Source organism: Culicoides brevitarsis, chromosome 2, assembly GCF_036172545.1.
Source record: "Culicoides brevitarsis isolate CSIRO-B50_1 chromosome 2, AGI_CSIRO_Cbre_v1, whole genome shotgun sequence".
Lineage (NCBI taxonomy): Eukaryota > Metazoa > Arthropoda > Insecta > Diptera > Ceratopogonidae > Culicoides > Culicoides brevitarsis.
The window spans coordinates 36,960,480-36,984,637 of NC_087086.1; the positions used below are offsets into that span (position 1 = coordinate 36,960,480).

A 24,158-nucleotide genomic window follows, 5' to 3' on the forward strand; every position below is an offset into this window, starting at 1 on the left:
AATTTTTGAAAAATATTAAAAATTAAAAAAAAAATTAATTAATTTTTTTTAATTATTATTAAACGCAAAGTTTCAAAATTAAAAAAAAATATAAAATTTTATTAATTTTTTAAATTTTAAATTCAAAAAAAAATTGAAAAAAAAAATTTTTTAATGTTAGATGACTAAAAAAATTAAAAGCCTTCATCCTAATTTTTTTAAAATAAATAAAATTCATTAATTTTTTTTACATTTTTACAACATTGTCTAAAATATCTTTTTTTATTTGATTTGCTTTGGAAACGATGCTGCCAGCCGTGATTAAAAAGTTTTGCAAAAAATTACTCGGCACCCTTGTTGATTTTTTTTACACATTATGCACAATTATTTTACACTACTTACACTGGCTAATTTTTTTTTTACTTTTTCTTTTTTTTTGTACAAAAATAATATATTTTTTATAAGTTTTTCTTGCTATTTATAAAATTTAATTGTCGATAAAAAATAATCCTGAGAAAATTTTAGTAACAATTGGGAAATATTTTTCTCTTGTGAAGTAATTTTTTTCATTTTTAAGAGGAAGAAAGAAATATTTTTTTCAAAACATAATCGGCTTGTTTTTGCTCTGTTCCTGCACGTAACTCGTGAAGCGTTTCAGGAATTTTGGATATTCCTTCTTGTAGATCGCTCGTAGGACGGTTGATGGCGCCCATCCGCCGGGATTTACGACAGAGCAGTACGTCAAGTTGCACGTGATGTCATCGCGACTTAGGGGCTTGCCATTTTTGGGTTCAGCTATGTACGTTTGACAAAGCAGGATGACTGTGAGGTAAATGCGAACACATTTTCCTTGGTTTGCGGGCTTTAAAAAAAATAAAATTTTAAAATAATTTTTATAAATTGAAATTTTTAATTATTTTTTAAAAATAAATAAAAAATAATTAAAAAAAAAAAAATTATTTAATTTTAAAAAATTAAAAATTTTTTAAAAAAAAAAAAAAAAATTTTTAAAAAAATATTTATTTTTTTAAATAAAAAAAATTAATTTCTTTTTAAATAAAATTATAAAAAAAAAAATAATTGTCTTTGAAATTAAAATTTTAAATTTTTTATTTAATTTAAATTAATTTTTATTTAATTTAATTTTTTTATTTTAAAATTTTTAATTATTTTGATTTTTAATTTATATTTTAAAAATTAATTGAAAATTTATTTAAATATTTTTTAAATTTTAATTAAAAAAACAATTAAAAAAAAAAAAAAATTTCAATTTTAATATTTTTTAAAATTTTTTAAATAATTTATTTATTTAATTAAATTAAATTTATTTTAATTAATTAATTAAATAAAATTAAATTTAATTAATTAAAAATTTTTTAATTAAATAATTTTAAATGTAAATATTTTTTTAATTCAAATTATTTTTTTTAATTAAAATTATTTAAAATATTTTTATAAAATAAAAATCTTACCGGATAATCTGGATGTTCGACGCTCTGATTGCACACGACCCACGTATCGTGCGCCTCCTTATCAAAATCGTCGTCAATTTTTCGCATGTGCGACCAAAACAAGGCATCTCGTTGACTAGCGGGCCAAATACGTTTGTGCGTTTGCAGGAACACCAACGCGTCAGGCGAAATTTTTTCGAGTATTTGCATGTCCTCGAGCGTCGTCTCCCAATCGTTACGGAACTCGGGCATGAAGAAGTAATGACACATTTCGCGTGCTGTGACGCCTTTTACGACATGACACGATTTCAGGGGATCCATTACCATGCCATCGACTTCGACTTCTCGTCGGTACATTTTAAGTTCTCCTTCATCGGCGAAAATTTGCCATCCGTTTCCGCCTTCGCCGACACCTTGACGTGCATAATGCATCTGTTCTTTGCACACACGATCAATTTCGGGCCAGAGACGATGCGAGCGAGCAAGTTTCCCTGTGCCAAAGTCTTCTTCGCCTTCAACTACGATGTCGTTTGTTGAGTCAATTTGGGACTAAAAATAGAAATTTTTTAAATTTTTGAAGAAAAATCATCAAAAAATGAAAAAACTCACTTGTTGCGATTGTAATTTCAACCGAACTCTCGTCTCGCGCGCCTCTTCGATCTTTTCCAAGCCAATTTCAACTGCATCGAAAAATTCATCTTCTGGAATTTGTGAATGGGGACCTTCCTAAATGACAAAAAAAGCAAAAAATTGTTATTTAATCACTCCAAAAAAATTTATAAGGTGACAATTATAATTTTTTTATTGCATTGTGACACATTTGAACGCATAACAGCGTCAATTAAGGCCCTCCATTAATAATCATTTAACCTCTTCCAGCAATTTTCGATGCCGAACACGTCTTCCTCAAACAAATACGACTTTCACGTGTTTCGTAGAGAAATATTTGACCATATAACGAATTGTTTGTTGTTGATGAGTGTTATGCAATCCGCTGCATAGACAAGACACGCACACAAAATAAATTTCGGGCCCGTATAATTTGTCGGTCAATTTCGGGTGATTCAAGATGTAAATTTCGGTTTTTAATTTTTTTTTTTTTGATGTTTACAAATTTTGTTTGCAAGGTCAAGGAGATGCGCTTCAATGTTTGATGGAGTGCATTTTTTGCGGGTTTTTGCCTGTCTCGACAGTTTTTGCCTTGAATTTTTTTGTTTTTATTTGAAAATGTTATCTTATCAGTGAAGATTTTATCAAGATCTTAATTATTTCTGGTTAGAAAGTTTTTTGTTTGTTAAGTAGAGGAGTGTGGATTGTTCAATTTTGTCAATAACAATCAAGTTATAAAGAGATAAAATAAATTATTTTAAGTGTTTATCAATTAATTAGATTAAATTTTCAAAATTTTTGTTATTTTTATCTAATTTTATCAATTATTTTTTTATTGAATTTTTTAAAATTTATTTAAAATTTTATTTTACGTTTTTTTTTATTTATTTATTTTTTTTATTCATTGTTATTTTTTTATTAAAAAAATTTCCATGAAATTAAATTGATTTTTATTTTGAAGAAATTCATATTTTTTCATGAATTTTCTTAAAAAAAATTATTAAACCTTTTTTTTCAATTTAATTTTTTTTAAAGAAAAATTATTTATTAATTTCTTTAAATCTTCTAATTAATTAAAAATTTATCGACAAAAAAATTAAATTATTCCATTTTATTTTAAATTACAATGAAGTTTTAATTAAAAAAAAAAAATAATAAAAAATTAATTAAATTAATTTTATATAATTTTTTTCTCATTATTTCATTAATAAAATTTATTTTTCAAATTAAATTAATTTTTTTTTTTAATTTTAAAATTAAAATTTATTTTTTAAGTTAAAAATATTTGACGGACCTGATCAAATCCATTATTTAAAATTTTTAGAAAAAAATATAAAATTTGCGAAAATTAATTAATTTTAGTTTCTTTTAATAAAATTAACTAAAAACCCACAAAAAATTGAATTATTTATTTAATTAATTAAAAATTATTATTTTAGTTTAATAAATTTAAAAAAAAAATTTTCTCTGATAATTTTTTTTTAAATTTTTTTTTTAAAATTTTAATTTTAAAGTCATAAATAATTTAAATACCAAATTAAATCAAAAATTGTAAATATTTAGAAAAAATAAAAAAAAATTAAAAAAAAAATCATTTAAATATTTTTAATTTTTTAAAAATAAAATTCACTTAAAAATAGCAAAAAAATATTATTTTAATTAATTTATTTAATTAAAAATTAATTATTTTATTTTTTTTTTAATTTAAAAAATTAAACTTTTATGAATTTATAGATTTTTAAGCGATTTAATTTTTTTTTTCATAATTAATTTTTTTTTTCATAATTAATTTTTTTTTTAACTAAAAGGAACTGACTTTAAATTGACGTCTCACTAAAACAACTTTTTTTTTTGTTGATTACTTTTGCGTTAGACGATCATGACGTTTATTTTAATAATCCAGTTCTCTTTTGATATTTACATTCCCTTTTTTTTTGTTACAACCACTTTTTTGAATTCTTCCAATCCATCAAAAGTTAATATTTGAAGAGACTTGAGAAATTTAAGGTCAATTGATCTCTTTTTGTTTGTTCTTCAAAGAACTTTTTAAACGTTCAATGACTTCACTGCACTTTCTGACTAATTATTCATCGAATTATTTGTCATTTAATTCACTAAAAATGACTCATGAACCCGAAAATAATTTTTTGGTAACTTTCAATCACTTACATTTGTCGGTTCTATTGTTTGTTTCGCTGCCGTTAAATTTTTCTTGCTTCCAAATAAGGATGCCACTGATAATGAAGGCATTTTTGGTGACTTTTTACGCGTTTTGATTTGTAATTTTATGGGAGGTTTCACGCGTCAATCAATCAATTTTCGTGTTTATTTGTATTTTTAATACAATTTGAGGCCGATAATTAATCAAAAACGTCGAAAGGCGTTAAATTTTAATGCGACCATGCACGTCGAAAGTCGCCGTAATACTAACGTTCGTTCGGTTTCTTCGACAATTTGATTGCATGGAACATGTCGTGAATGCACAATGGACTGATAATGGTTGTTTGAGTGTGTGTGTGAGTTAATAAAATGTTACTTACTTCAAGGTCCGGTCCCAAAAGAGACGCCTTTTTGGATTTTTCCAATTCTTCCTTGCATGCGGCGACTTGTTCTTCGGCTTTTTTCCTGCGTTCGATTTCTTTGTCCAATTTTTTCTTGAGATTCTCGTCTTTTTGCACGATAATATCCACGCAATGTTGCAACGTCGTCAAAACTCCGGCAGTTGTCGCGCGAAAAGTGATCGCTTCTCCCTTGAAATCGATCGTTTTTAGTCCCTCGCCTAATTCCGTGCCTTGAGATTCGCTTCCGTTGACGGGTTTAGCCCCGATTTGCGCTGCTGCGTCAAAATATCGTTGCAAAGTGTCAATTTGATTGTACAAAATGTCACGAAAAGTCTCGATTTCGTGTAATTTTTCCCTCAGAGTTCGTCCCGTGCGATCAATTTCGCATCCGCTGGCAGTCGATAAGGTCTGCGATTGCAACGAAACGCTCGAGCCCCATTTTTGGCGTCGTAAATTGTTGGAATTGTCGCTGTTGATGGCCTCCGTTTTGTACGATTGCAGGACTTCGATCCAATTTTGCTTGTCTTCGGGGCAATCGGCGCGCAGGTACCACACGTTGTTGTTGACGGCGACATCGAAACGGCACTCATCGAATTCGTGAGACTAAAAATAAATAAATTTCTTTAATTAAATATCCATAAAATCTATGAATGGGGTCACATACTTTGATAGTTGCCTTTTGTAAACTTATTAAGCCACGACATCCAAAGTCAGAATCTTCCTCGGATTTATCTGAAAATATTTTTTAAAAATTAATTTGAATTTTAAATAATTATTAAAATAATTTTTTAATTAAAAAAATTAAAAATTTTAATTTAATTTTTAAAAATAATAAAAAATTATTTAAAAAATATTTTTTAATTAAAATTTATAATTAAATTAAAAATAATTAAATAAAATTAAAAAAAATTTTTAAAATTTTAATAAATATTAAAAAAATAATTTTTTTTTAAATTAAAATTTAAATTTTAATTAATTAAATTTATTTATTAAATTAATTAATTAATTAATTATTTTTAAAAAAATTAAATTAAAATATTTTTAATTAAAAATTAAATTAAAATTTTTTTTTAAATAATTAAATTTTTTATTTTTAAAATTTAAAAAAAAATATTATTTTTTATTTAAAAAAAAAATATTTAATTAATTTAAATTAATGTTTTAAAATAAAATTATTTATTTAATAAATTTTAATTAATTTTTTAAAAAATAATTTAATAAAAAAAATTATTTTTTCATTAAAAAAATCGAAAAACTTACAATAAGACAGCGTTTTATCCTGCAACACCATATAACGCGGTTGCCATCCGTGAATGTAATTTGTCCATTTGCTCAAATATCCTTTCAAAACGATATCCGATGATCCCATATTGCCGGCGAGCTCGTGAACTTCTGCTTCGTCCGGCGGCGTTGTTGATTGTGAATTCACTTCATCGACCATGATGACTAATTTTTCTCTGCCTTCTCGTGTTTAATTAACGACGTTCGGTCTTCTTATCGCGCACCGAACGATGACGACGACGACGTAAGCTCCAAATATTATGCAGTTATTTGCTGTTTTTTCGCTCAAAAATCTACGAAGTTGAGATAAAAAAATTTTTATTAGCCATAAAAAAAATTCTCTGCAGCGAAAAAAATAAAATATGGAAATTTTTGTTGTTAAAATTCCGAAATTTTCTGGATTTGCTTACCTTAACATCGAATCATTATTTGGTAGATGAACGTTTTTGCGCTAAACTCGACGATTGATGTGCTGATTTGTTGTTTGTTTACTATCAAAGTTGGAGAATTCGATTTGTTTGCTGATAAAAATAAATGTCTGTTTTTTTCTTTTATTTGTTTTGATGCGAAATTGCGAGCAGGGGAGAAAATGTTCCTCAATGGTGAGAAATTTAAAATAACTTGAGCGCTTTTTGATTAAAAAATTTTTTAAATAATTCAAAATTTTTCATTAAATTTTATTTTTTTAAGGAATTTCACTAAAATAGAAATAAATATTTAATTTTTGACAGACAGACAAGATAAAAACGTAAATTTTACTTACGGAATGTCTTTTCTTCAAGTGTTGACCAAATGGATGTCAAAAGCCGGAAGCATGCATTTTATAAAAATTGTATTTTGGGAACGACATTCAAAAATTTTGAACGTTAAATTTTTATTCCATCGAGTCAGAAATGCAAAGTAACTGTATGAAACTCGTAGAATCTGTAAAAAAATAAAATTTAAATAAAATTTAAAAAAAAAATTAGGCAAGTTTAATTTTTAAAAATTTTCACATTAGACTTTAAAATGTAAATTTTATGAGTTTTTCAGTATTTCATGAATTTTATTAATTTATTTTGGATTTAATTTTTGGAATTTTTTTACAAAAAAAAAAATTTTTAATTTCAAAATTATTTAAAAATTGTTAAAATTAGCCAAAAAAAATTCTAAAAATTATTTATTTAAATTATTAAAAAAATAATAAAACTTAAAAATCAATTTAAAAAATTTAGCAAAGAAATTTAATTAATTTTTTTTTAATTTCATTATTTTTAATTAATTAAATTTAATTAATTAATTTAAATTTAATTTAATTTAATTTTAATTTAATTAAATTTAATTTAAATTAAATTTTATAATTAAATAAATTTATTTTTTTTAATTTAAAATCAAAAACTTACATTCAAAAAAAGCCTGAGAGTCATTGTTAATCCATAAGCTTGAATCTTGAAAGGCAGCATATTATCTTGAACAAACATCAAAACCATCTTTTGAAACTTTAAAGACTGTGAATACCAATTACTTCTGAACAATGATCCAGATAACTCCGAGTTCTAAAAAAAATTTAAAAAATTAAATTAAGTGAAAATAAAAAAAAATACTCACATAATAGCTGATTTCATTAGCATGCCAATAATGCATCCAAAGTATTGCGATAACGCAGGTAAGGAAACCAATTACGATTAATTTTTTAATGACATCTGTTGTCTTTTAACTAAAATTTTTAAAAAATTTAATGAAAAAAATTTAAAAATAAAACTTACCGTGGATGTTTGAAACAAAATAGCGCAAATAAGCATACTAAACAGAATAAAATCAGCTAAAATATAAATCGCCATTAGCGATGACAGTTCCTTGATGAATTTCAGTAGTTTTTTGTGCTGCTTCAGGAGACTTATAAAAATTTTACGCGCTATTATATCATAAAATTTGATATTTTGAGTGATTTTCAGTCTTCGTAAAAGTTTAACTCTTTTAATTTGATTCATCGTTAATGTTTCCAAGACATAATCGTCTAAATTTTCTAATTTATAATTTAAGATTTTCAAAGAAGCAATGCAATAACTTAACAATGCAACCAAAAAACAATTCCAACTGACGATAATGAGAGCTCCGATACACAAAACAGCAAAATGAAAAAGATAAACTTTGTAAAAATGCCGCCAGATGTCGTTGGTTAAAGCGTACGATCGAAAGATTGTTGGCGGATAAGATCCGTTAGAAGGATCGTAGAAGAAGGATTGAATAAGTGAGTAACTAACTTTAACACTACAGGTTAAAACTGTTGCCCAGATATATCCTTTGGGGATAATTTTAGAAACTTTGATGTAACTGAGAAGAATTTCCTTTTCAGATTCGTGATTTCCATTCAAAATTTTAAAAATTTCTTCGTCAGCTTCTTTTACAAGTTCAATATATCCTGAAAAAAATTTTTTTAAATTATTTGAATATAAAAATTAATGGAAAAACTAACTTGATTGATTCCAATAAAAGCTAAAAATTCGAACTACTCCTAAAAATATCATAAAAGTCACGCAGCAATTTTCCATCATGTCATCCAGGTTTCCCCAATTTTGAAAGAAATCAATAAACTTTTTTTCATTATTTTAAAATATTTTTAAAAAAATATAAAATAAAAACTTACCCCAGCTATGACAAAAATGCAAAGTAAAGCAGTGAAAATAATTCCTCTGAGAAAATGTATTTTAGCGTGTTTTTCATTTTCAAATATCACAAAGCCAAATAACCTTAAACCTTTTAAAGGAGTGTTGAAAAGAGGATTTTTCAAATGTTTTTCTTCAAAAAATGAGTCACTTGTATCCATTAGGAGAGCTACAGAAGAAAACTTGTCACTCCTGAAGCTTTAAAAATCCAAATGAACCAATTTACAGAATTTCTTGCTCATTTAGTTAAAAATATTGAGACAATTTAATGAGAAATTTAATTAATTAATTAATTCAAAGAACTCATTAATTTTAATAATTTAGTAACCCTTGAGTTTTTTTAATTTCAGGAATCTCATCAAGGTACTGTTCATTAATAATTTAGATATTATGGCGTCATCCATTAACGACATCTGAAGTCTAAGGGGGATGGAGGTAAATTGATATTTATTTATAGACTTTCAAGCATTTTTAAATTTAAACTTTTTTAACCATCATTTTTTTTCATTTAAGGACATAAACTAAGAAAACAACAATACAATAAAATACATAGGTTTTATAAGTATTTAAAAAATTATCCGATGAACATCTTTTTGAAGGCGATGAAAGAAAAAGATCTACAATTTCATTTGAAATGATGCTAACCAGTATAACATGAGACTTAAGATGCTCTTTATTTCAGTTGATTCATAAGAGTAAAGTAACTGTATGAAGCTCGTAATATCTAAAAAGATCCCATCTATAAACCTTTCAGTTGTCGATCATACATAGAACTTACATTTATAAAAACTTCCAAAGACATTACTAAAGCATAAGCTTTGATCTTCAATGGAGGCGTATTCGTTTGACTGAACGTCAAAAACATCTTTCTCAACTTCATAGACTGCGCATACCAATTACTTCTGAACAAGGATCCAGATAACTCCGCATTCTAAGATATTTTTAACAAGACATGAGTATTAAAAGGAAAATAATACTTACATAGTAACAAATTTCATTAGCATGCCAGTAATGTATCCACAAAATAATTATGAAACAGGTTATCATACAAATTCCGATAACTTTTCTGACGTTGTCTGATGTCTAAAAAAATAAAATTATAAAAAAGGTTCTTTCAAAAATAATAACTTACTGTGGCAGTATGAAACAAAATAGCACATATCAAAATGCCAAACATGATGAAATCAGTAAAAATATAAATTGCCATCAACGATGATAATTTTTTGATGAACTTCAAAAGTTTTTGATGAGTTTCCATTAAACCTTCAAATATTTGTATAGCTTTCTTGTCATAAACTTCAATATTTTGACCAAAGTTCATCCTTCGTAAAAATAAAATTCTTTGTCTCTCCAACAATGTCAATTTTTCCAAGACATATTCATCAAAATTTTCCAGTTTATAGTTCAAAACTTTTAAAGTAGAGATGCAATAACACATCAAAGCGAGAACAAACAAGTTCCATGTGATGCTGAAGAAAACTGCTGTCCACATAACAGCAAAGTGAAAGATGTAGATTTTGTAAAAATGTCCCCAAATGTCGTCTGTAATGACCCATGATCGAAAAAGTGTTGGAGGATAAGATCCGTCGCATGGGTCATACATGAAGGATTGCACGAATGAGTAACAAGCTTTAATGACACAGGTTAGAATGGTTGACCAAATGTAACCAATGGAGAAAATGTTGAAGTATCTGATGTAACTTGAAAGAATTTTCTTCTCAGATACGTTGTTTCCATTTAAAATTTTAGTGATTTCATGATTAGCTTCCTTTACAAGATCAAGATATTCTAAAATTTTGAAAATGTTGAATAATTTTATTAATTAAAAAAAATATAACTTACTTGATTTATTCCAATAGTAGCTGAACATTCGAATCATTTCTGAAGTAAAAATTAATGTCGCATAGGAATTTTCCATCAAATCTTCGACATTTCCCCAATGTTTGAAAACATAAATGTACTAAAATTTTTCGTTAAAAAAATTGAAACTCTCAAAAAATGGCCAGAAACTTACCTCAGCAATCACAAAAACAACAATTAAAGTTGTTAAAATTATTCCTCTTAAATAATGTAATTTTCCAAAGTTTTCATTTTTAAAAGTTAAAAATCCTAACCAACGTAAACCTTTCAAAGGAATTTTCAGAAGAGGATTTTCTAAAATAATTTCTTCCATCTTGAGTACTTTTTTGAACAAAAATTGTGATTGAAGTGAATTCAATTAATGTTCAGACAGATTCTTTTATGTTTGTTGCTGATTTGTAATTAGTACACCATCAGTGAATTATTAAATTTTTTATGGAAAATTTTGGTTGAGAATGAAGTCATTCAAGAACATCTGTTCATTAAAAAAATTATTGAATGAACTTTGATATTTAGAAGGATAATTAGTCCAGTTTTGATTTTTTTATTAATCCTTCACGGATAAAACTACTATATTTTACTCATTATACATTGTGAGTTTAGTGAAATATGTTTGATTTTTATTTACTATAATTTTATTGCTTTCTTTAGTTTTATATTCTAAAAGTTTTTTCTTGTATAAATTTTTTATGCTGTGTTTCCATTAAAGTGATTCAAAAGTGCAAAATACCTATATGAGGCTGTTAAAATCTGAAATTATATAGTCTTAAAGTTCTTTCTTAAAGTTTAAAATATAATTTTTACTTACGCTAAGGAAAATATCTAAAGTCATTACTAAAGCAAATGCTTTGATCCTCAATGGAGGCGTATTTGTTTGAATGAACATCAAAAACATCTTTTGCAATTTTAAGGATTGCATATACCAATTACTTCTGAACAAGGATCCAGATAACTCGAAGTTCTACGAAATTTTATGAAAACTTCTGTAAGAATTTTAGTAAAAAATGAAGAATGAACTTACATAATAACTAATTTCATTAGCATGCCAATAATGAAGCCACAATATAAGGACACAAGATTGGATCATAAACATTCCGATTACTCTGTGGATGGTGTCAGTAGCCTTCAAATAAAAAAAAGAAATATTGAAGATTTTTTTAAGAAAAAAATAAAATCTTACCTTTGCTTCTTGAAATAAAGCAGCACATATAAGTCCTCCGTACAAGATAAAATCCATAAAAAGATAAATTTTCATCAACGATGATAGTTCTTTAATGAATTCGAGCAATTTTTTGTGATCTTTTATGATATTTAAAAAAAATTCTGTTGCTTTTGTATCATAAACCTCGATGCTTTGGCAAATTTTTAATCGTCGTAAGAGTTTAACTCTTTTAATTTGATTCATCGACAATGTTTCCAAGACATAATCGTCTAAATTTTCCAATTTATAATTTAAGACCTTCAAAGTAGCAATGCAATAGTTCAACAATGATACCAAAAAACAATTCCAACTGACGATAATGAGAGCTCCGATACACAAAACAGCAAAGTGAAAGACATAAACTTTGTAAAAATGCCGCCAGATGTCGTTGGTTAAAGCGTAAGATCGAAAAATTGTTGGCGGATAAGATCCATCAGAAGAATCATAGAAGACCGATTGGATCAAAGAATTTAAACTTTTTCCAATTCCCCAAAATATTGTTGACCAAATGTATCCTTTGGCTAAACTTTTGAAATATTTACTGCAGCTGAGAAGAATTTTCACTTCAGATTCGTGATTTTTGTTGAATATTTTACAGATTTCTTTGTCAGCCATCTTTAAAAGAGCAAGATATCCTGAAAATTGATGTTTTGAGAAATTTTATATAAAATATAAAAATTAATACTAACTTGATCGATTCCAATAAAAGCTGAAAATCCGAACGACAAATAAAGTTAGCATAAAAGTCACATTTGCATTTTCCATCATGTCGTCAACATTTCCCCAATGTTGAAATAAATCGATGTACTATCGAGATAAAAGCTTCTTAATTTTTTTTTAAATTAAAAATTCAAATAAAAATCCTTACTCCAGCTATGACAAAAATAAAAAGTAGCGATGTGAAAATAATTCCTCTGAAAAAGTTTAATTTGGCGCGCTTTTCGTTTTTAAAAACTACTAAACCAAAGAACTTTAATCCTTTTAGAGGAATATTGAAAAATGGATTTTCAAGAATTTTCTTATCCATTTTGTGTCTAATTTGATGTTTAAATGTAAAAAGTTCTTTGGTGAATGAGAAGGTCAAATAAAACATTTTAAATGTCAACTGAATATATCACTGAATGTAGTTATTGAATTATTAAATGTGTTTAGGAAAACAACTTTAACGAGAATTCATTAGTTTTATTTAAAGAATTATCCAAAAGTTTGAATAATTAAGTTGAAAGTAATTAAAAGTTGTTGACATATTTATAGAATTGAAGTCAAAATAGGTTTTTCCTCATAAACAAATCAATTTATGAAAGTTTTTCAAATTCTTCTAATTCAGTTTTTTAAAGAGTTTTAATACTTAGCTACTCAGAGTTTGTTTGTTTCAAATAAAAATATTTTTTCAAAGAAGTTTAAATTTATTTAAAACACATTTAAAGAAAAAACTTAATTAAAAAATTTTTATGTTGATTTTCCATGTACGTGATTTAAAACTGCAAAATAACTATATGAAGCTTTTAAAATCTGAAATATAAGTTTAAATAAAAGCTTTTTCACAAATTAAAATTTACTAAATACTCACTCCAAGAAAAACGTTTAAAGTCATTACCAAGGCAAACACTTTGATCCTCAATGGAGGCGTATTTGTTTGAATGAACATCAAAAACATCTTTTGCAATTTTAAGGATTGCATATACCAATTACTTCTGAACAAGGATCCAGATAACTCAAAATTCTACGAAATTGATGAGTTTAATGAAAATTATTTTACAAAATTAAGAATCAACTTACATAATAACTAATTTCATTCGCATGCCAATAATGAAGCCACAATATAAGGACACAAGATTGAATCATTAACATTCCTATTACTTTTTGGAGGTTATCTGTTGCCTTCACAAATAGAAAGGAAATAGAAAAAAATGTTTGTTAAGTAGAAACAAGACATACCTTAGCTTCTTGAAACATTGCAGCGCATATGAGACCACTGTACATGACGAAATCCATAAAAAGGTAAATTTTCATCAACGAAGTTAACTCTCTAATGAATTCGAGGAGTTTTTGATGATCTCTTATGATATTCAAAAAAGTTTGTGTTGCTTTTGTATCATAAGCTCCGATGTTTTGAGTAACTTTTAATTTTCGTAAAAGCTGCACTCTTTTCCTTAACTCAATTGATAACGAATTCAAGACATAATGGTCTAAATTTTCCAACTTGTAGTTTAAAATTTTTAAAGCAGCGATACAGTAACACATCAATGAAACTAAAAAACAATTCCAACTGATGATGATCAGTAGTCCGATATTCAAAACAGCAAAATGAAAAAGATAAATTTTGTAAAAATGCCGCCAGATGTCGTTTGTTAAAACGTACGATCGTAAGATTGTCGGCGGATAAGATCCATCAGAAGGATCGTAAAAGAAGGATTGTATCAAAGATTGAAAAGGCTTTCCAATACCCCAAACTAAAGATGACAAAATGTATCCTTTGGCGAGCTTTTTAAAATACTTATTGCAGGTGAGAAGAATTTTAACCTCAGATTTGTGAATTCCGTTTAATATTTTAAGGATTTCTTTGTCTGCCTTCTTTATGAGAGCAATATATCCTAAAAATAGAGTTTGGAAGAAATTTTCTTTAAAATTTGAAAAAATTAATACAAACTTGATCGATTCCAATAAAAAGTGCAAATCCGTACGAAATACAAAGTCAGCATAAAAGTCGCATTGGCATTTTCCATCATGTCGTTCACATTTCCCCAATGTTGAAATAAATCAATGTACTATTTAAAATAAGAATTATTTAAATTGATTAAAATTGAATAAAAATCTTACCCCAGTTATGACAAAAATGAAAAGTATTGATGTAAAAATAATTCCTCTGAAAAAATGTAGTTTTTCGAATTTTTCATTTTTGAATATGATCAAACCAAACAATCGCAAGCCTGTTAAAGGAATATTTAAAAAAGGATTTTTAATAATTTCTTTATTCATCGGAATTCTTATTAACTTGATGTTAAAGTGAAAGCTTTTTGTGGACTGAGGAGGTTAAACAAAAAACTTTAAATGTCAACTAAAAATATTTGAATAAACTTCTTAAATTATTAAATCTCAAAAGGAAAACATTAGGAAATATTTTAAGAGTTGTCAAGTGTTTATTTAAAGAATTAAGTAACCAAAAGTTTAAAAGTAATTTAAAGTCTCGTTAAAGTTTTGTTTTGACTTTGATGGCTTTAAATCCAAACAATTTAAAAAGGGACGGATTTCGCTTTATGAGACGATTTTTACATATTTTGGAGTTTTTAAAGTATACATAATTTGTATTCGAAATTTATATATATATCATAACTTGAAATTAAAGATTTGAATAAACAAAAATATCAACAGAATATTACTTGTTGCTTATTTCCTGTTAAATACTTATTGAATTATTTAATCTGACATTTGTATGGGAAAACTTCACATATGTCAATCCTTTATTTTCAGAATTACCCATAACTTTGAATAATTAAGTTTTATGGTAATTAAAACATACAACTTTCCTATATAAAAGAATTCAAATCAATTTATTTTGTTCAAAATTATTTCGTCCTTTGTTACAAAAAGTTTTATGGACTTTTCTATCAATTAATTTATTTTAAATGAAAATATTTAATACTTCTTTTCAGTATCTTTCTCAAAGTATTTTCAATAAAATTTTTTAATTTAAAAATTTGAAGGTATTTTAAAATGATTTTTACATTTAAAATTTTACATTTGAATGAGCTTTTACAGTTTGATTATTTTTTAACTATTTCATTCGATCGTAAACTTTACGCTTCATTTTAGGCTAAAAAATTTAAAATTTTCAATAAATTCACGAAAAATGATAAACAAAATAAAATATTTAATGGATTCGATAATTAAATCCTTCGTAATAGACGAACATATTTTCGAAAATGAACTTTTCAACATTCCATTAAAAGGATTTAAATTTTTGGGCGTCATGATTTCAACATCTCAAAAACATCAAAAAATCCATTTCTTTAGAGGAATCTTCTTATCAACTTGTTTTATGCTTTTTATCATAACTCAAGTAAGATTTTGTAATTTTTTATGTTAAAAATTAATTTTTTACCAAAATTCTCAAAAAGTACATCGATTTTTGCCAAAATTGGGGAAACCTCAAAGACATGATGGAAAACGCTTCAACATCTTTAGTTTTCACAACGGCAACTATTCGGATCATTAGTTACTTCTTGCATAGATCTCGTAAGTAATTTTTCAAGAAAATCTAAAATAAAAATTAAAAAATTTTCATAAATTTTTTTTTAGGATATCTCGCCCTCATAAAGGAAGCTGATTATGAAATGTACAAAATTTTAAACGGAAAAAAATTTCACGAACGAAAAATCCTTTTAACGTGCATCAGAGCAACCAAAATTGCAAATTCCGTTCACATAATTTCAGCCATCGAACTTTGTAGTTTCATGGTATTGTATTGCCTCATCCGATCTTTTTTCTATGATCCATCAACTGGCGTTCGACCCATAACGATTTTTCGAGCTTGGAATCCAACAGACGACATTTGGAAGCATTTTTATAAAATTTATGCTTTTCAATTTTACATTTTGTTCATCGCGAGTGTGACTTTGCCTTCATGGAACAATTTTATTTTGTGTTTAATGAGTTATTGCATTGCTTTATTGAAAATATTGAGCTTTAGATTGGAAAATTTTGATTCCTATGTTTTAAGAAATTTGCCTTTGAAAGAAAGGATAAAAGTTCTGAAACTAAGAAAATATGAGTTCATTGAAACCACAGAACTTTATGATACGAAAGCTGTTGAAGTATTTCTAAAAATTATCGAAAAACATCAAAAAATGTTGAAATTCATCAAGGAACTCTCAAAACTGATGGCAATTTACGTTTTTATCGATTTCATCATCTACAGTGGATTTTTGTGCGCACTTTTGTTCTATATATCCATCGTAAGTTTTTGAATTTTGAGGTTTTTTTTTAATTTTAGCATAAATTTCAATATTTAGACGTCAGACAACTTTCATAAATTGGTTTGTTCCTTATTCGTTGTTAGTTTAATTTTCGGGCTGTTGGTCAACTATTGGCAATCTAATGAAATCAGTTTTATTGTAAGCTTTTTTTTTCGAAAATTATTAATTACTTGTAAAATTCTAATTTTTTTAATTTTTTGATTTTTTAGAATTCAGAATTATCAGGATCATTGTTCAGAAGTAATTGGTATGTGCAATCGATGAAGTTGAGAAAAATGTTTCTGATGTTTAGTCAAACAAATACGCCTCCATTGCAGATTAAAGCTTATGGATTGGTTATGACATTGGAAGTTTTTAGAAATGTAATTCAAAATATTTAAAAATTTTCGAAAACAAATTTCGGGTTCAAGTATTTTCGAAAATTATTTTTTTAATTCAAATTTTGGGCTCGAAAATTTTTCGAAAATAATATTATAAAACTAATTGAAGTCGAAAAACTTTCGAAAATTATTTTTTAATTTGAAATATTTTCGAAAATGAATTCTGAGTTCGAAAATTCTTCGAAAACTAATTTTTTAAATTAAAGTTTTGTTTTCGAAATTTTTTTCTGAAAATGATTAATTTCGAAAATAATTTTTTAATTTGAAAAATTTTTGTAAATAAATTCTAATTTCGAATTAAATTTTTGAATTAAAAAGGTTGAGTTCAAAAAATTAATTTTCGAAAATATTTTGAATTAATTTGAAAATTTTTCAAATTAAAAAATTAATTTCGAAAACAAATTTTTATTTCGAAATTAATTTTGTTTATTAAATTTTTCGAAATTTATTTTTTTTTTGTAGATTTTGCGAGCTTCTTACAGTTATTTTACGCTTTTGAAACAACTCAATGGATAAAATCTTAAAATTGAAAATGCTGAAGAGGAAAATTGTTCAAAATAAAAGAAATTATTTGTATTTTTTCATTTTTTAGTAACTATAATAGTCACACAGTTCAATTTTATTTTTCATGTTTTTGACAAAAATATTTATAAAAAAAATACAGGAAACTCGAAAATATCAAAAAATTTCTAATATAAGGTACTTGTGTGTGTGCATGTGTATAAGATAAGAACTAATACATTCCTGCGGATGTTTTGGAATTTTAATCCGTATATTTACACCTTAAAACGACATTTTGCTTAAAAATATCCGAAAATAATCACTGATTTGCTTAATAGACGAGACCGTTGGATGGGACATCATAATGATATCCTTCATCATCCTTGTGAGGAGGGATATATTCGTTATCGGGAGCAGCAACTGGAGCTGGTGGAGGAGGGGGTGGTGGTCTGTTAAGAGATAAAAAATTTATTAGTTGAGAAATTTTTAGATTTAAAAAAAAAAAATTTTTGTTCGAAAAATTTTTCATATAAAAATTTTGATCGAAAAATTTTTCATATAAAAATTTTGTTCGAAAAATTTTCATATAAAAATTTTTTTGAAAAATTTTAGAAAAATTTTTTTTTAAGATCAAAACAAGTTAAAGTAAAAATCAAAATGGAAACTTACGGAGCAGCTTTGCGGGCTGGGGCAGCTGGAGGAGGACGAGGAGCAGGAGCAGCTGGTTTTGGGGCTGGGGCTTCAACAGGGGGCAAGTATTCAGCATCAGGCTTGGCTGGAGCTGGAGCAGGGGCTGGAGGCGCTGGTTTTGGTGGAGGAGGTCTATAAAAATAAAAAGAAACCAATTAGTTATTGCACGAAAAAAAATTGAGTTCAAAAATTTTCTTCGAAAAAAAATTTCATGTTCGAAAAAAATTTTCGAAATTAAAAATTCTGTTTTATAAACTTACGGAGGAGGAGCAGAGCGAACTGGAGCTGGAGCAGGGGCAGCTGGCTTTGGTGGTGGTCTAAAAGAAATAAGAAAACGATCAGAAATTGTTTCGAAAAAATTTTTGATGAAAAATTTCAAATTCGAAAAATTTTCGAAAAAAATTTTTTGTTCGAAAATGTTCGAAAAAAAATTCAAATTTTTCATCGAATATAATCTTATTGTAATTATAACTTACGGGCGAGGAGCTGGGGGTGGGGGTGGGGGAGGAGCTGGGGCATCTTCAACAGGGGGTAAATATTCGTTTTCAGGAGCAGCTGGTGGTGGAGGAGGTCTAAAGAGAAATTGAAAAAATTTAAAAAAAAAATTTTTAAATTTCTTTAAAAAAAAAACTCACGGAGGAGGACGAGGAGCAGGAGCAGCTGGTTTTGGAGGAGGAGCTGAACGAACTGGAGCTGGAGCTGGAGCAGGGGCTGGAGCGGGAGCAGAATCGAAATCATCTTCAGTAGGGGGCAAATAGTCGAATGGGACTGATGGGGCATCGTAATGATAGCCATCAGGGCCCTTCAATTCCGAAACATCGGCATAAGTGCATGCAACAAGTGCTAAGCAAACAAGAAGAAACTTCTGCAAAGGGACAAAAAAAAATATTCGTTAATTCTCACATACACTTTTTTTTTTGCAAATTCTTGGGTGTCTTTGAATTGCGAAATTTTCATTAAAGTAATTATTTGTGCACTTTGGATCAATATTTTTTTAAATCGAGATTTATGACTCGATTGTTTGCTTAATGTAATATTTAGAAGCACGATGCGATTTTTTACAATGTAGATTCGTGACTAATTCATTAACAGCAGAATCATAATGTTGATTTCTGTCTTTGACTCTCGATTTCTTCATAAATTTTCTCTTTTAAATTTTTTGATCACTTTTTTATTTTTTTTTTCACAAAAAATCACTTTAAATGTTCATTTTATTTTTTTTTTCAAAAATTCTAGATTTTTTTAGAATTTTTTTTCGAACACTCACCATCTTTTACTTTTTTATTTGTATAAATTTTTTTCCTTAAACTTTGTCTTGAGCAGGGAAGCTCTCGAATGATACCTCTTGCTACAATAACCCTCCTATTTATATCAAAAAAATTGATCGCCGCACACTAAGAAGCAGCCTGTTCTGTAGCTGAATGTACACAGGGCACGTAAATAGAAGCTACACACTCGTATTATCGTCACCTGTTGCTTTCAAGAAGAAACCGAAAGAAGAAAAAAAAACACTCAACGACTAACAAAGCCTACACACATAACCAGATCGATCGTCGTCGTCGTCGTCTTCATTGTCTCAATTGAGGATGTTCTGTGTGGCGTTTCGTCGTACGTTCCAATAAAAATGATAATCAGTGAGCTATTATTATGAGCTAATAAGCGATTATAAGAGTGTAACCGGTATTGATTTTAGATCTTTTTTGTGTGTTATTTATTTATCTTTCAAATATTTTTTTTTTTATTTTTGGGAAAAAGAAGCAAAATGTCTTCGAGCACAGATGACTTTTTTTGGCTAGCAGGAGATTGACACAGCAAGAAGGAAGAAAATATTAATTTTGGCGTGTTTTATGGCATGCATAAAACAAAAAGATTTATGACATTAAGTTGAACCTTTGACAAAGGTGACGTCTGGTTATTTGTTTTAAAAATGTAAAACATGATTAATGACTTAAAAGCCAGTGAAGGATTTTCAATAAACGATTTTTTATTAAGAGTTAAGAGTTAAGTGGTGCAAATTGTGATCTTTAGGCATAATTATATAGGCGGATATAGTGATTTAGAAGAGGAAATGTTTTTTAAACGTTTTTATTATTGTTTTTTTTAAGTTTTACTTTCGTTTGATTGATAGAAAGTATGAAGAAAATTATTTTTTTGATTTAGTTGAAAAGAAATTTAATTAATAGATTTTAAAGTTTTTAAATTCACAAATTATTATTGAATAAAAAAGATAATTTGAAAAAAGATAATTTTTTATAATAATAATTTTTGAAAAATCTCTAAATATGCTTTAAAAAATAAATTTTAAATGAATTAATTAAATATAAATTAAAAATTTAAATTAAATTAAATTAATTTTAAAATTTTAATTAAAATAAAAAATTTTAAATTTTACTAAAATTAATTTTAAATAAATTCTATTAAATTAATTAATAAAAAATTATTCTATTTAAATTTATAATTTTTTTATTCATTTGAAGTTTTTTTTACCAAAAAAAATAAGAATTAAAGTGAAATTATTTCTAACTTGAAATAGTAAAAACTTAAATATTAAATATTTTTTAATTAATTATTTTTAAAAAATTTAAATTATTAATTAATTAAATTTTAAAAATATAATTAATATAATAAAAAATAATTAAATATAATTAATATAATAAAATTAAAAATTTTTTGTTATGAAAATTTTTTATTTTAATATTTTAATTAATTAAAAAAATTAAATTTTATTTTTTTTAAGAATTAATAACTACAAGCATTTAAAATAAAAAAAAATATATGTTTAATTTAAAAAAAAAATATTTGGATTTTTTAAATAATTTAAAAAATCTTTATCACAATTTTTAATTTTAATATTTTAATTAGTATACTTTTTTTTCAAATAATTTTTTTTTTAATTTTCGACATTTATGATAACAAAAAAATTTTTAAATTATTATTTAAAAAAATCCAAATATATATTTTTTATAAAAATTTTCAAGTTAGAATATTAAAATAAGAATAAAAATTATATTTTTAAATTAAAGTAAATAAATTAAAATATTAAAATGAAAAATATTCAAAGATTTTTTTTTAAATAGGAAGATATAATTTTAATTTTTTTGGCTACTTGCAGATTATTTTTATTAATTTTATTTATTTTTATTTAATTTAATAATTTATGCAAATTGTTGTCAAATAATAAAAAAATTAAATAAAAAAAATTGTATTGTATTAAATTGTATTAAAATTAAAAATTTAAGTATTTTATAAAAAATTAATTTCGTTAAATAACGAACTTTCAAAGAACATTCTAAAGAACAATTTTTTAACATTTCAAGAAACGTGCAAAAAACCAATAAAAATGTAAACAACTTCTAAAAATAACAAAAACATCATCGTTCAACAACCTGTTACAGTTACATAACCAAAACCAAAAAAAAGTTCTTAAAATATTCTAAAGCAATAAAAAACTAAAATCCCTTCAATTTGCTTAAAAATTACAAAATTAACTTCAAAACACGCTAAACGAAACTTTATTCTTTTCTTATCTTCAGAACTCATCTTTAACCCTTTTTTGTGTTTATTATTCAAAAGTTTCCAAGAATCGATCAATCGTGTCGTGTCAAAAAAAAAACTTGAATAATAAAAGTCATAAGAGGCACTTCATCTTTCCATATTGATTGTCAAGTTCAAGTAGTTGTTGTAAGCTAACTAACGCTCGTCGGATTAATTTTTATTATTAAATTTAAAACAATCGTGCGTTATTGGCATTTGCATACAAATTTTTGGCATTATGACTCTTTGTTTTTATTTAAGAAGCAGCGGAAGAGACTTTTGAGATCCATTCACTTCATAAATAAATTTAACAAAAAAAAAATAGAACGAAGCTTATCTTAAAATATGTTTAGTTCAAGGTACGAAACACCCAAAAATAGGAGAGAAATATATCAAAAAATAAAATAAAAAAAAATTTATTTGCCTTATCGGTATTTTATTCATTTATTCATATTTATTGAAATAGATCAGGAACACAATCGTAAAGCCGCGATTTTTGAAGTTACATATTTTTTTTTTATTTTTTTATGTAAATTAAACCAGTCTCTTCGTTCTTCGTTCTTCTTTGCGATTTTTTTTTTGTTTTTGTTTTGTTTCACGCATTTTTCTCAAAAAAAAAAGATCTAAAACTTTTTTTCACACAAATAAAAAAAAACTTATGTAATCATGAAAGAAGAGTGAAGGAAGAAAAATTAAGGCGGAATTGCTGTTGATACATTTCAAAGACACAAATTTGTGATGAGATAATATATTTTTTGGAGGCAATAAAATAAATTTAGTTTAAAACTTTTTTTTTTTGTTAGATTCTCGAAAGTAGAGAAGAGCAACACTTAATCCTAATGATAATTTGAATAAAATAACAAAAGATGGTAAAGACAGACGTGAGATTAAGTGGACAACGCCTTAAAATGACAAATGTTTGCATTTTGTAGAACACCTGATGCGAACTTAATGCAAATTGATGAAAAATTTGATCTTCTTAAAAAAGTTGGGAAGACGTCATTTGATCGTGAGGCTTATGAGAAGATTGTTAGAAAAATTAAATTAATTTTTTTTTTAAATCAAATAAATAAGATTTAATTTTTTTTTTAAATAAAAATTGTCAATTTTTAATAAAAATTATTAGTTTTAATTAAATAAAAATAATAAATTATGTTGAAAAAAATTTTTTAAATTATTTTTAATTTTTTTTTTATAAAATTTATTTAATTATTTAAAAATAATAATTAAATTTTAAAATAAAAAAAAAAATTAATTTAATTATTTATTAAAAATATTTAATTAATTTTTAAATTATTTTTTTTTAAAAAACTTAAATTAAAATATTTTAAAATTAATTTTTTAAGAATAAAAAAAATAATTTTTATTTTTTTTAAATTTAAATTAAATTTTAATTTTTTAATAATAAAATTATTTAAAAAAAATTTAAAAATAATTAATTAATTTTTTTTATTTAAAAAATTTAATTTTTTTAAAAAAATAATAATTTAAAAAAAATATTTATTAAAAAAAATTATTTAAAAAATTTAATTTAAAAATTAATTAAAATATTTTTATTTATTTTTAATAAAAAAAGCTTTAAAAATTAATTTATTTATTTTAAAAATTATTTTTAAATTAATTTGAGAAAAAAAATAATTTTTAGAAAAAATTAATTAAAAAATCATTTTTGAGAAGAAAATAATCATGAGATTTTTTTTATAGATTTTGAAGATTGTTTTTCTTATTATTTAGTCTTTTGAGAAATATTAAAATAAAAAAAAAAATATTCTCAAAAAATTCTATAAAATTTATTTTTTTTTATATTTCATTCAAATTAAACAACAAAAAACTCAAAAACAGTTAGAAAAGAGTTCAAACAAAATTTACGACCAAAAACTCATTAATTTGCGGTTTTTTCTCCCAACTTTGCGACTTACAAAAAACCAATAATGACGTAATTCATTCTAAAAAAAATTTGGTTCCTGTTCAAATCAACGAATTTTGGGAGAAACCCGAACAACAAACTTTTGTCCAATGCCTTTTGACTTTTTTCTTTTAATTTTATTTCAACACCTGTGAATGTTTTTCTTTTATTCCCTATACCAGTTTTTTATTTACAAAATATTTTGCTTTTTATCATCGTCACTCGATCTACAAAAAAAAAGACGAAAAATGCGATATTTTGACCTCACTCGATTAAAACGTTCCAAAACATCATTTAAATAAAGCAAAAATCTTGCCAAAAAAAAAATCATCAAAAAAACTAGAAATAACCAATTAATTAATTAACAAAAAAAAGAATTTTTGTTTAAAATAGTCGATGACTTTATAGCTAAAAAATTGAGAATTTGACCAGTTCTAAACTTGTTTCGCCAAAAAGATCTAAATCTAAAAAAAAAAACAAAATATTTTATCAAAACAAATTCGAAGCGATATTAAGGTTTTAGGTACGTTCAGTCAGGAAATGTGCGTCATTTTTGTTAGAACCAGTCTAGTTTATGATCTTGA

At 25.2% G+C, this 24,158-nt stretch overlaps 3 protein-coding genes across 3 annotated transcripts; 1 reads left to right on the forward strand and 2 right to left on the reverse strand.

Moving 5' to 3' along the window:
• Positions 1–226: 226 nt before the first annotated feature.
• On the reverse strand, positions 227–6,423 carry LOC134829238 (ceramide transfer protein). Its single transcript, XM_063842239.1, has 7 exons — positions 6,292–6,423; positions 5,861–6,174; positions 5,265–5,332; positions 4,580–5,203; positions 2,040–2,156; positions 1,452–1,979; positions 227–841 (listed from the first exon to the last, which is right to left on the reverse strand). The coding sequence occupies exons 2-7, from the start codon at positions 6,039–6,041 to the stop codon at positions 578–580; spliced, it is 1,782 nt and encodes a 593-aa protein (XP_063698309.1). The 5' UTR covers positions 6,042–6,174; positions 6,292–6,423; the 3' UTR covers positions 227–577.
• Positions 6,424–15,747: 9,324 nt separating this feature from the next.
• On the forward strand, positions 15,748–17,459 carry LOC134829059 (odorant receptor 43a-like). The gene is made up of 4 exons (XM_063842050.1): positions 15,748–15,823; positions 16,376–16,542; positions 16,773–16,925; positions 17,406–17,459. The coding sequence occupies exons 1-4, from the start codon at positions 15,748–15,750 to the stop codon at positions 17,457–17,459; spliced, it is 450 nt and encodes a 149-aa protein (XP_063698120.1).
• Positions 17,460–17,560: 101 nt separating this feature from the next.
• LOC134831892 (uncharacterized) lies at positions 17,561–19,467 on the reverse strand. The gene is made up of 6 exons (XM_063845723.1): positions 19,402–19,467; positions 18,770–18,999; positions 18,611–18,706; positions 18,395–18,451; positions 18,114–18,266; positions 17,561–17,893 (listed from the first exon to the last, which is right to left on the reverse strand). The coding sequence occupies exons 1-6, from the start codon at positions 19,402–19,404 to the stop codon at positions 17,776–17,778; spliced, it is 657 nt and encodes a 218-aa protein (XP_063701793.1). The 5' UTR covers positions 19,405–19,467; the 3' UTR covers positions 17,561–17,775.
• Between the last annotated feature and the right edge of the window lie 4,691 nt (positions 19,468–24,158).

Bases quoted from the DNA above. Each gene is read 5' to 3' on its own strand.
- LOC134829059 (XM_063842050.1), top strand. From the start codon at position 15,748: ATGGAAAACGCTTCAACATCTTTAGTTTTCACAACGGCAACTATTCGG. The intron at 15,824-16,375 runs GTAAGTAATTTT...TTGAAACCACAG, and splicing joins TTACTTCTTGCATAGATCTC to AACTTTATGATACGAAAGCT. The intron at 16,543-16,772 runs GTAAGTTTTTGA...TTGATTTTTTAG, and splicing joins TTTTGTTCTATATATCCATC to AATTCAGAATTATCAGGATC.
- LOC134831892 (XM_063845723.1), bottom strand. The intron at 18,452-18,610 runs GTAAGTTATAAT...TATTTCTTTTAG, and splicing joins CCACCCCCAGCTCCTCGCCC to ACCACCACCAAAGCCAGCTG. The intron at 17,894-18,113 runs GTAAGTTTCCAT...ATCTCTTAACAG, and splicing joins CCAGCCCGCAAAGCTGCTCC to ACCACCACCCCCTCCTCCAC.
- LOC134829238 (XM_063842239.1), bottom strand. From the start codon at position 6,041: ATGGTCGATGAAGTGAATTCACAATCAACAACGCCGCCGGACGAAGCA. The intron at 2,157-4,579 runs GTAAGTAACATT...TTTGTCATTTAG, and splicing joins TTTTGGGACCGGACCTTGAA to GAAGGTCCCCATTCACAAAT. The intron at 1,980-2,039 runs GTGAGTTTTTTC...TTCTATTTTTAG, and splicing joins TGAAATTACAATCGCAACAA to TCCCAAATTGACTCAACAAA.